Source organism: Sinohyriopsis cumingii, chromosome 2 (genome assembly GCF_028554795.1).
Source record: "Sinohyriopsis cumingii isolate HCF-2022 chromosome 2, ASM2855479v2, whole genome shotgun sequence".
Taxonomy (NCBI): Eukaryota; Metazoa; Mollusca; class Bivalvia; order Unionida; family Unionidae; genus Sinohyriopsis; species Sinohyriopsis cumingii.
In genome coordinates this window covers 60,415,376-60,429,106 of record NC_142962.1, presented here as the reverse complement: position 1 = coordinate 60,429,106, position 13,731 = coordinate 60,415,376, and the positions used below count along the sequence as shown (strand labels likewise).

General features: G+C 33.7%; 1 protein-coding gene across 1 annotated transcript in view; it reads right to left on the bottom strand.

Moving 5' to 3' along the window:
- Positions 1 to 289: 289 nt before the first annotated feature.
- The window catches only part of LOC149804998 (adipocyte plasma membrane-associated protein-like), a 51,283-nt gene continuing 37,841 nt past the window's right edge, over positions 290 to 13,731 (bottom strand). The window contains exon 10 of the mRNA XM_089946426.1: positions 290 to 9,534. Within this exon, the coding sequence (XP_089802552.1) occupies positions 9,319 to 9,534 (216 nt within the window). The 3' untranslated portion in view covers positions 290 to 9,318. The remainder of the gene's footprint in view (positions 9,535 to 13,731) is intronic.

The window sequence follows — 13,731 nt, the reverse complement described above, 5'->3', positions numbered from 1 at the left end:
TTGTCACAAGAGACCTTGCAAAAGCTAGAAGCTACTTTAAATCATATTTACCGAGCACTTAGTTGCATGCACATATGACTTCACAAGTTAGGTTTGGGCTACATTATTTATATGTGTGCATGTCTTTATGCTCATAAGAAACTCCTTATATATGTATAATTCCATATATGTATAACTTTGTCTTTTTGGGTATATACAGGGCTTTCCTTGTAGTGTGTACTGATGATGCCATTGGAAAAGTGATACCTATGTCTTGCATGTGCTTTGCAGGTGATACAAAAACAAACAATGTCAATTACATTTTTTATTACATATAATACTGTATAAAAAAGATTGAATAGTATGGTATTAAACAAGGCTTGAATATTATACTTTATGATATACTCATTGATTTCTCCATTAATTGAATTGTTGGAACTGGATAATATTTCTCCATACTTTACTGCATCCTATTGCATAACAATCTATCATGTTCACCGTAATGTGCACATGAACATTCAGTTCTATTATTTGCAAACAAAATTAACAGAAATAAAATGTTTTCTTCAAGTAGTGTTTCCTTATTTAAAAAAGATGTTTAATTGACAATGGGTATCTGTTTCGATTTCAAAAAATAAAGTGAAACCCTTCAAAACAAAATCTCTAGAGTGAAATTCTCGTAAGATCACAAATTTGATCTGGCCACAAATTTTCCCCAGTAAAGTGATACCCCTCTTCTATGAAGAATGAAACAACTTTCCAGTCTAAAACAGTGATTTTACAATTAAAAAAACCATAAAACTGTAAATCACTTCCGTCATGTAACTGTATTTTAGCTGCAAAATTCCAAAAGATGTTGATATTTATGTTTTAGATAAAGCCTGTGTTCATGTGTTAAATGAAACATGTACCTTACACATACTGAGCCAGATTATTTACAGTTACTAAAATGAAAACCTTAAACCTAAAATTAAATTTGATTCCAACATTTATTGCTTTTGAGGAGCTTCAGGTCACTTATTTTTGACGTTGCAAATGTCAATAATGCCCTAGTGCATCAGTGATGAAGTAGGAATGAACAACACAAAAAAATCCAACTTCTGGTGACATGTGCAGGTCTCTAATAGAAGCATCTATTGTAAAAGATAAATTCCTGTTTTTCTCCCATGTGTCGAACAGTGAGATGAAACAGATTTTAGAAACACTCCAAGATAAGTAAAAAAAACTGACTATGATGTTACTTTATCTGAATGGGAAGATATAAATTTGTTTTATCTCTGAGTGATAAAACACTCCTTATGTTTCAGTCTTTTGCAAAGAGAAGCCAAATGTATTCTGTCTGAATAATATAATGCCTTTAAAGCAAGCTATTGGCAAGCATCAGTGCCATTTAAATCCTAAATTCAAGATTGGAAGACCAAGAATATCATTAGCAAAAAGAATCAAACTATCGTAGAAATGAATGTAAATGACAAATTGAACACTTTAAATCTTGAACCATATTACAGACCATTGTGAAGTAACAATAATTCTCTAGAAAATCACTTAAAACAATTTGGCCAGAATACTGTCCAGTATTAGTGAAAATGACAGAATTATTTCACCACGAATGCTACGAGAATGGAAGAAGGAAAAGTCCTATTGGGCAGTCAGTGAGCTGGCACACATGCAAGAGCCCTATCAACCATGATGATAGAAGACCCTCATGTGGGGAAATAACAATTACATATGTGGATATCTACCTAACAGGGATTCCAATAGAAATCTCTCTAGATGCGACAGTAAAAAGACTCCTCAAAAAAATTCAAACTAAAAATAAAAGCAGCAAAAATAGCTACCAATGCAACCTATCCAACGGTACAGACTGGAGTGAGGATATTTTAGATACAAACAGAATTAACAAAACAGATAAAAACTTTTCTATAGCCATGGTTTCCAGTAGATGAGAAAAACACATGGAAGTAAGTTAGTAAGGAAACACAATTGCAGAAAACAAACAAAAAAGATGCATGTAAAGAAACCATAATCAGAAACAATATAATAAGAAAAGAAAAAACCTGCTGGAGACAGAAATGAACTGGCAGTCACTCAGGGAACCTGTCCAGCCAAAGCGAAATAATGCAATACCACTTGAACATGCCATCTTTAAGAAATCAATAACCTGAACAAAATTGCATGATATTCAACAGGTCAGAACAGGAATGAAAAAGAAATACCATTCACATCAGAGAACCAAGACAGTACAATAAAGACTAACAACAATGACAAAAAACAGAAATACACAAATACATATATATATCATACTATAACAAAGGACAAGAAAAAAAATAAAGAGAAACAAAAACAAACAGACCTTAAAGATGAAAGGTCAACGATGACTCTAAACTCAGATATAGGGATGAAAGGAAAGGAAACCTGAGAAGCAGGAAATAACTGAAGGAGTACAAACCTATTACAACTAATCTTTGAAAAACATGAAATATTCAGAAACACCAAAATGTAGAAAAATCTCATTAAAAATCCTTTTGCAAAATTGAAAATATAAAAGCCTTTTTTATTTGGAAATTCAATGCCAGCTATATATGGTAGAATGAACTCCTAGTTGACTATAAATAACCCTCATTATGTTGTGCAGTATCGCTCAGAACCCCCCCCACCAGCTAAATTGGTGGAATGGACTCCTAGGTAACCATAAATAACCCTTGTTATGTCATGCAGTATCAGTCAGAAAAAAAATCCACTTTGTGCCATATAAACGGACTTATGAGGTAGCAGGCTACTATTCCTAATATAATGTGATTGGGGAACATATTCGAAGGAGAAACCTGTAAGTAAAGATGGGTTTAATATAATATTGTATTAAACAAGTCTAATATTAATCTTTATTAAAAGAGGGTTTCATATTATATAGTAATGTATTGAAGAAGGATTTAATATGACTGTATTAAACATGGGTTTCATATTATACCGTAATGTAATGAAGAAGGATTTAATATAAGACTGTATTAAACATGGGTTTCATATTATACCGTAATGTAATGAAGAAGGATTTAATATAAGACTGTATTAAACATGGGTTTCATATTATACTGTATTACAGAAGTTTAATATTAATATGTATTAAGCAAGGATTTCATATCGTATCATACATGGATTTCATATTATACTGTATTTAATAAGGTTTGATACAATACTGTATTACACATAAGCAATTAAATATATTATTATATACATTGCAGAGGTTTCTTTAAGAGTTTTATATAATACTTCATGTATGTTGATTATAATAAAATTTTGATACAACAGCATGATTTTTTGGTTTAATGGCTGTTGCCATATCCAGAAGAAAAATGTTAAAGTTAATTAATCATTGCATATTTTTCTGTCTAAAAATATTACCACATTTTAGTCATGTTGTGAATATGTGATTTTTTGCTGTGACAAAAACTAGTCTTGTTTTCATGTCTATATAGTAGATCAAGTTGTGCAACAAAACTAGTCAGTCTATTAAAGTCTTGTTATCTTATTTTGAACGATGTGACAAAATGATAATGAACAGAGCTCCATCAACATTCAGTCACATGTACATATTTCTGCAAATTTTCTTTAAGTAAAAATATATGATGACCAATATGTCAGTTACGCATAACTGTTTTAGCTTAAATCCATTTCAAGACTCCATTTTGTCATACTCAAGCAGCTGTATGTATCTGAGTAAATGATACAAAACAGTGGTCCCCCTCATGAACGGTCCCCCTGACCAGAGGCCACCTGCTTTTATGGTCAGAAACCCTTGGCATCGATTACACAAACTGACTTAAAATTATTAACTTACTTTATTTATGCATTAAATAAGATTAGATTTTCAATATAATAAAGAAAAGAAAAATGTATTATATGAAGTCGATTGTGGTAAAAATGTATTATTCAAAGTTGACTTTAGAATACAAACTCATGTAAGCAATATGACAGTGATAGTGGTTTAACAGATCTCACCAGGCAAGAAGCTTGTGTATTTAATGATATTTAACCAAAGAGTCTGTATTAAATGACCACACGCAAAGTAAAACTTTGGCAGCCACATGTACAATTACTTGGGACAGAAGCTAAATCCTGGACATTTAGTGTGGCCTGATCAAGATATGAAAATTTTTTTCTTTCAGCATGTTGAATAATACTGGGCAAAGTGTTGAAATGTATACAGTTTGTAAAAATATATGTTTGAGAGGTAAAGATTTTTTTCTTCTTTTTTAGTTGTGTATATATAGAATTGGATTTGTTCTGGAGTCTATTTTATTCATTACAATTCATTCTAATAGATTGTTTTTAACTACTTACATATTTATTATACACAAGTCATTGTTTATACCCTATAGACTATTACTTTATCAAATATATTGACTAATTCATATTCAAGTTGGTAATGCTAGTATGCTGAATATACTATGCAATTGTGTTGTAAAACTTTTTGTATAGATCAGCTTAAACGTAAATATTTCATATTGTTTTGCATTCATAAAATGTTAGGCTTTCTCTAATTTAGTGTAGTAAGAGACAAGAACATAACTGTAGATGTGACATAAAGAGAGCACTTGCATAAAACTGCAAGAAGCCACTGTACGTAACAGTAACTCAGTTGTAATGTAACTAAGTGTAATGTACACATATAGTGTAAATGATTTTATTCTATGACAAAAAAAACCTTCTGTTTTCTAGCCACTTCCAACCCTGGAGAGTTAAGGCCAGGTTGAGAGACTGCAAAAGGGAGTTTGTACTAGCAAGAGTCCTGCCACAAGGGTGGACAAACCTGGGACATCCTAAGAACATCAGGACATGGCAGCCCCAGTCACATGAAGTACCATATAATTAACTATACAGTGAAGAAGCCATTGGAGGGCATACCTATATGCTGAATAAGAAATCAGGGGCATACATATAGTGAGAAAGCCATTAGAGGGCATACATATAGAGAGGGAGAAAGCCACTTGAGGGAAATCTAGAGTGAGGGAGCCATCAGAGGGAAAATAATTCAGTCAACGAAGTATCAGTGAATCATAAAGTGCTTTTAAGAACTTCAAGAAAAGTGAATGTTTTAACTGCAAAGTTCTTTTTAACAATTTTGTGCAATAATTATTTTAAAATTTATCATAATCATATAATTAAATCATCTTACAATTATGTGAGAAATGTATCTATGTTCTTCGTAAGCAGCATTCCAACCATCCATTCATCCAGTCTGTGACAACTGATGAGTTTGTGCTTAAAAGTACACATCAAGAAATGCCATCCCTCTAACATGACCAGTGGCCAGCATATTAGTGCAAAATCTAAAATGTATCCCTCAATTTACTAATATGTGTCCAGAACCAATATTTAATGGTAAGGTAATTAGTTTAATTATCGATGTCAGGTTTTTGTTACTGAAAGAAGAGTTGTCTAAAGTACATGTAACACTAAGGTGAATATTATCTATTAACATCGACATTTACAGGAAATCGGGTCAACAGTGTTGTGACAGAGTTTTGGACTTCACACAGCAGTTGAGTTCCCTCAATGAAGACTACAGACATAATTGTCATGATCATAACATGGTCAGCATAGGTAAATAGAGAATCTGCAGCCAAATACATAGAGAGAAATTAACCGTGAACAAAACAGAGTACCAGACAAAGACTGAAAAATTATGTGACAATACATGTATCACTTCCTTAATAAACAAGGCATTTCATCTACATTACAAAAGTTTCATCTCCATTATTGAATTGCAGTACTATACAATTAGCAATATAGGAATAAATCACTACAAAACCTGAAGATGTCATCACATAAATGGAGAATGAATACTTTAGAAGAAAAAGTAAAAGTTATTTGACTCAATGATAGTGGGGAAAGTTCATGAGTTCCTGCCAAAAAGACTCAAATAAACAACACCATAATAGATAAGGAGAATATATGGCAGCAGTGGGAAAATGGAGTAAATGGAAAGAGATTTATTCTAAATGCCAAGCAATATATTTACCAGAATTTTAGTGATGTTTTTGAATGGTTTTGCAATGTGCATGCCAACACTAATACCCACATGCATTTCATGCTTATGAGTAGGAACTATGAATGTATGTTAACTTGAAATAAGTCCGCTCTTAAGACATGAAGAACTTCTCAACAATAAATTTTACTTTTAAATGAAGTTAGTAAATGCTTTGAAGTTGTATGTAGCTTTATTACTACATAAATATACATACACATACCTATACATCTCACAAATACAGTACCCCTCTGGAAAGGCCACCTGCTGTATACAGCCACTTAATCTGTGCTGAAGTGGTTGGTACTGTACTTAACACTTAAACATGTTACTAGTGAGTTACAAACATGGAAAAACTGAACGATAGAAAAAATGAATTTTCTTCTAAAAATGCCCTTCTTGAATATACAAAAATATTCTACTTGAATATACAAATATACCTGAATATACAAACAATATACTTAAATATACAAACAACATACTTAAATATACACCGCTCCGGTGGCCTAGTGGTTAGAGCGTCCACCTCGGATGCGGGAGGTCGTGGGTTCGATCCCCGGCCAAGTCATACCAAAGACTTACAACAATGGTACTAACAGCTGCCTCGCTTGGCGCTCATTATTAAGAGGTTAGTGTTAGGACTGGTCGGCCCGGTGTCAGGATAATGTGACTGGGTGGGACATCATGTTACATGTCTGCGGCATGATGCCCCAGTGCTAGACATCACTATAAACTGCCACACTGCAGACATCGTAGCGATATGACTGAAAAATTGTTAAAGCTACGTTAAAAATCAAAATCACATCACAAACTTAAATATACAAACAACATACTTAAATATACAAACAATATACTTAAGATTGCTATAAACATATTTAGTACTAAACTTTCACTGCCAAAAGTATGTAATACATTGTAAAGTCAATAAATTGACATAGATGGTGTCTACAAGATGTTGCGGAGACTTTTTTGCAAGTTATGGAAACATTTTTTCAAAAAGCAAGTACGTTCCATAAAATCTGATAAACTTTGGCAATTGAAAGTGCTAGTCAATCACAGTGAGAAGATTGAGCAAAAAAATCAACACAATTCTGTTACTGATTGTCATTACATATTACATTGATAACTAAAGCATGTCAAAACTAAATAAAGTCAATATTACATGTTGCACAGACACTTTACCAAGGGTCTATTCTTGAACTGAAAGTTTACTTGCATCTTCCTCCCTTCATTCAAATAATGGGGGTGATTCTCCATCTTGGGTGTGGTAGGGTGTTAACGAAGTAATTAAATATGAAACTGTTCTGGGTGATAGCATAACATATACAACAGTCCCTGCTTTACATGCTAGATGTCTAGAAAATACATAGCATATACAACAGACCCTGCCTTACATGCTTGGTGTCCATAGTAAATATACAGCATATCCAACAGACCCTGCTTTACATGCTAGGTGTCTACAGTAAATATACAGCATATACAACAGACCCTGCTTTACAGGCTAGATGTATAGAAAATACATAGCATATACAACAGACCCTGCTTTACATGCTAGGTGTCTACAGTAAATATACAGCATATACAACAGACCCTGCTTTACATGCTAGATGTCTAGAAAATACATAGCATATACAACAAACCCTGCCTTACATGCTAGGTGTCTACAGTAAATATACAGCATATATAACAGACCCTGCTTTACATGCTAGATGTATAGAAAATACATAGCATATACAACAGACCCTGCCTTACATGCTAGGTGTCTACAGTAAATATACAGCATATACAACAGACCCTGCTTTACATGCTAAGTATCTACAGTAAATATACAGCATATACAACAGACCCTGCTTTACACACTAGATTGTCTATAGAAAATATATAGCATATAACAGAGAACCTGTTTTACATGCTAGGTGTCTAAAGAAAATACATAGCATATACAATAGTCATTACTTTACATGCTAGGTGTCTATATAGCATATATAATAGTAATTGCTAATAGTAATTTATATTATGAAGCATATGCCAAAGTAATTTATATTATGAAGCATATGCCAAAGTAATTTATATTATGAAGCATATGCCAAAGTAATTTATATTATGAAGCATATGCCAAAGTAATTGATATTATAAAGCATATGCCAAAGTAATTTATATTATAAAGCATATGCCAAAGTAATTTATATTATGAAGCATATGCCAAAGTAATTTATATTATGAAGCATATGCCAAAGTAATTTTTATTATGAAGCATATGCCAAAGTAATTTATATTATGAAGCATATGCCAAAGTAATTTATATTATGAAGCATATGCCAAAGTAATTTATATTATAAAGCATATGCCAAAGTAATTTATATTATGAAGCATATGCCAAAGTAAGGTGGATTGAAAAATATAAAGTAGCACCATCTTCACCTGAACTTTTTTGGGACTTGAAAAGGATGAGATGAGCAAGAGTTCGAATAAAAGAGTTCAGGTTATATTAAATATGCTTGTTCTAGGAACCTACAAATGTTCTCAATGAAATGATAATCTGAATGAATCAAGTCCAGATAACAAAGTTACACAGTACTGAATTTATGTATACATCTAAGAGCAGAATAGCACCATGTACCATATTTATTTAACCAATATAACTATATATGTGATCAGGTGAGATGTAATGGCTCAGTGGTTAAAACATCGAACTTATGCTTAAAGTGTTTGAGTTTGATTTCTACAACTGGATCAGTCTGGATTGCCAAACATATTCTAACAGGCATTAATGTGTTTCTAGTACCATATATACTTACTGAAGATCCTGATCTGCTGTAACATAATGACCATACAGATCATGGTCTAAGATTTTCTGTTTTACTGATTAATCCTTACAAACTGCAGATCCAGTTCTGTTGGCACATTATGCGACAGCAGATATGGGTCTGTGCAGTCTACAGTTGGACTTGTCTCATAAGCTAGTACACACAGTATTATTTTTTTTCTAATTTTTCCAATACTGGTAATATATCTACAAAATTAATCCATTCAGCCAATTTTCCAGAAAGCTTGGCTATAGAAAGGAAATTACAGCTTTAATTCATTTTCATCTAAATCACAGGGTTCTTGATAGAAAACTCAGACCAATAAAACCTATAAAGTGTCCAACCTAAAAGCATTAACCCTAATCAACACCTCAGCACAATACAACTATTGAATTTATACAATTATTGCTGGTGTTTAACTTTCTCAATACTGTGTTCCAATGGTATTTCTTGAAGACTTCAAGGGAGCCAAAGTTTGAGTTATATATCTTTGACTGGATGTTCTTGCTAATTCTTGATTCCCTGAAGATGCAATTTACTTATATATGGCAGTCCATACGAACCAAGGTACATCACTCCATCATGATCCTCCACTTCACTTACTGCTGGGATTTTGGCACCAGTTGAATCGTGTAAACTTCTGACTATTTCACCCTTGTCATTTAATTCTGCAATCAGTCCATACTTGGGAATAAATCTCATCAACACCTCTTGTGATAACAACTGAAATATAAACATATAATTATATGCAATGCGAATTCATAAAAATGTTTTTGTGAATAACTTGAGTAACAGAAATTAATCTGCATTGAAATATACGACAAAAAAACAAACAATTACACACTATATATACTCAAGTACATGATGACCTGACTCTATGTTAGCACACCCTTTCCTGTTTTAAGGCAACAAACAACTAATTTCCCTCTGACCCTCCTATAAGTTGGGGAGTACTTTGCAAATAAAATCCATCTGTACAGGGTGACTTGTCATTATTAAGTCTGAACTGCACTTGGGGAAAAACAGACAAACCAGATTCAAGTTCAGTTGTGTAGTTTGTATATTTCTTTGCAAGGTCTGTAACTATTAACACCAATACGCCATCATAAACACTAAATTTTCATTTCTCCGAAGAAACAACCTAATTTCAGTAATTTCTGATGCACTATGTACCCGTGACAAAGTACATGGTAACAGACAGTACATTAATGACAATGGGTCATTATTTATGTAAAAAATTAACAAAATATTATTCATGGATCACCAAAATGGAATAGGTGCCAGATGTGCATCATGAGCACTAGGAGTTAAAAAAAACCCACACATTTAACTGAATAAATGACTCTCCCTGGAACTGAGTAATTATCAGATTTATGGCTCAATCAAAGGATTGTCAATTGAGAAAACAATGCAGGTGCTGCCATTACAAGCCAAGAGATAAGGTCAGATGCACATTTGTTAAATTGCTCAAAAGATGCACCCCCAGTTGGCCAAATATAGAATTCTACATGGACACTGAACATACATCATATCTGCAGCTCTATCAAAGGAGTTTTCAACTGGGAAAACAAAGTTTGTGCTGCCTTTAGAAGCTAAGGGCTTATCACCTCATGTGCACTGGCTGACAACAATAGGAAACCTCTTGAGGTAATTACCTCAAACTTATGAAAAAGGCAAATATAAATCAAACCAAAACTTTTGATGTTATTATTTATATTACAAACACAAAACACATATGGGTTGTTAAGACTTGCAGGAAAGCTGGAAGATGCAGACTACAAGTAACCATTAATACATCTATAATTACTTTGATAGCTGGTACTACTGCTGAAGTCTCAACTAAAAAGCATGGAGTCCATGCATGAACAGCGCTTGCAAAATATACACAAAATAAAAAATATGACTTAAGTCAGTAAAGCATGAAATATGGATCACACTGACCTACTTTGGGATGAGGGTATGTACTCATCAAGATACATTCTCTCACCAAGTCTGATGGTTCCACATATAACTGTATGTAAACAATGTGCAAAAAAATAGGGGGCTAAATGCAAAAACTTAACCAAGACTATACGATTAATATAAATGTATTTACAAAGTTAGCCCCCTATCTAAGGGGTAGGTGCTAAGAAACCCACTCAATACTATTGCCCAAGACCTTGAAAGCAAGAATACATATATTGTATATATTTTTATGTGTGGAAAACTATGCTGGCTAAGTATTCTACTACCTAATGGAGAAAGTGACAATTTTTGACATTTTTGACCTACTTATAATAAAGGCCACCAAATATTTTCTTTCAAATTGACTGCATTATGTATTGATATTTTATGAATGCAAAACCCTTCTTCTTGTGATTCCGACACAATGATCACTGCTAATGCAGTAACTGTAACAGTAGTAGTACAGTTGGTTGCTGTTGTTGTAGTAGTCATTGTCTACTATAATCAAATTTTGTTACAAGAACCAAATTTTCAGCCATTTTGTCATTTAAAGTATGTGAAACTGTCCCCATAAAACTCAAATACAGAAGGACATGCATAATAATTATATCACTGTCATTGGCAGTTTCCTTTGTGTGCTTGTGTTTGAGAGAGAGAGAGAGAGAGAGAGAGAGAGAAGTACATGGATTGGGATGCAATATATTAACATAAGTGGGAGAGAACAGAAGTGTGACTTGGATTTTTAACATAGCTTTAACAATTTTTCAGTCATATAGCTACGATGTCTGCAATGTGGCAGTTTATAGTGATATCTAGCACTGGGGCATCATGCCAAAGAAATGTAGCATCATGTCCCACCCAGCCACCCAGTCACATTATCCTGACACCAGGCCAACCAGTCCTAACACTAACCTTTTTATGCTGAGCGCCAAGCGAGGCAGCTGTTAGTACCATTTTTGTAAGTCTTTGATATGACTCAGCTGGGGATCGAACCCACGACCTCCCCAGGTGGATGCTCTAACCACTAAGCCACTGGAGCAGTTTACTGACTGGGAAGAAATTAACAAATACAACACACAAAAGAAATATGAAATATAAAAATGCGAAGAGACCTAAATGAGTAAAAGTGAACAAAGTCTACAGAAATGAAGGACAATACAGTAGTCCCCCTCTTATAAGGTCACCCCTATTGCAGCAGGGAAGTGGCCTTATAATGAGGGTGGCCTTTCTAGAGGGGGATGACAAATGCAAACAGTAAATACATATGAAGAAATTCACAAGTACATTTAATTCTAAAACATTTAATTATTTCATTAAAAAAATCACATGCATGTTGTGAAATAAATGTAAAACAAACTGTTTCATCATTTTCAAAAGAATGTTATGAATAACCATTGATATAGTTTTAAAACTGTCTTTATAATTATGTTACAGATCACATCATATGTCACTTTGTTGGTAACAGTCTAAAAAACAAACCAGTCTCGTCACAATTAAAAATATCCTTGCTGTCATATCCCCAGCATATATAGTTTAGTCTTTTGTTCCAATCTTCGACAACTTCATTATTAACATCAGTTGATTCTCCACTAAGGACAGAACACTTAATATTGTGTTGTACTTGAAATCTGTGCAACCATCCGTTACTTGCAGTAAAGTCGTCATATCCCAATTCAACTGACAAAATTGTTGCTTTTTCATGTCATTCAAATCAGGATACAAACATCTCCTGGCTCAAACAATCTTCCTTTCTCCATCCATTTCACCTTCCCACTTCTGCCGAATTGTTTCCTTATCTTTCACAATATTGTTTTTCCGAGACTGTCCAACATTAGTTTTCTGCAAGGATCCTTGACCCCCCCCCACTGCTCAGTCAGTTGAATTACTTTCACTTTCTCTTCTAAACTGAGAATGTTTCTTTCCCTCGATGACATGTTGATCTTTTTGCAGTAAGTTATTCATGTTGCTAACTACAATACTGATAAAACAATATTTTATGCATCTAAACAAATTGCTGTGTGTTTTTAAAGGAAGTGATCTTGTCATGTGATTCGTCCGTCACAGTCTGTTACCCTATTGTTTTTATACCCTATTGTTTTTATACATTTTTTTACACTAAGTGAGAGAAGCCAAAACAGCTTTGATATGTACCAGTAACATCACACTATTAAACCATTTTCCTGCTCTACATCGATACTGCTACTTTTCAGCTGTTACTACTGTTCAATAATTGTAATCTTAACAATTATCAGAGCGACTAAACCGGACATCTTATGATAACACAGCAGGATGGCTAATTGGACTACATGTACTTAGCCTTTTGTATGGATTAAAATTTGAGTCTTTCTCAGCTTTATGGAATAAATGTGCCTTCCCATGAGGTGTAAATGATATAATATTAACTGTAGTGGTACATGTACTTTAGTCAAGACTTCTTTCAGTAATGAAAATCTGACATCTGGAAACAGAAATCGGATTACTTAACACACGTTATGAATAAAATACTGGCTCTGGATACATATAAATAAAATGCAGCCGCTTGTGAGGGGTAAATTTTATATTATTGCACTAATATGCTGGCCGCTGGTCATATTAGCTGGGTGGCCTTTCGTGAGGGGTACTTTTGAACACAAACTCATCTGTGCCAACGAATTCTGGCCGTAAGGAGCAGATGGCCACTGGTCCGGGAGGGGGGGTCAAGAGGGGGACTACTGTATTTTGATCCTTATACCAGACTTGGATCATGGCTTTTTTTTGTGATTCTAGGAAGCAATAATCTCCCTGGATCAGTGCCTAGTGCCAGGAAAAGATGCAGTAATAATAGGTACTGTGTTACTGCTTTAAACAAATCAGATGTGTTCCAGCTAAGCAGATTCAGGACAATAGCATTCTACTGTATTCTACTGAAATGAATGTTGTTGTAAGGAGTTTAATAAACTCAGTGGTCCATACAAAACATAAATAAATCTGGGCTTG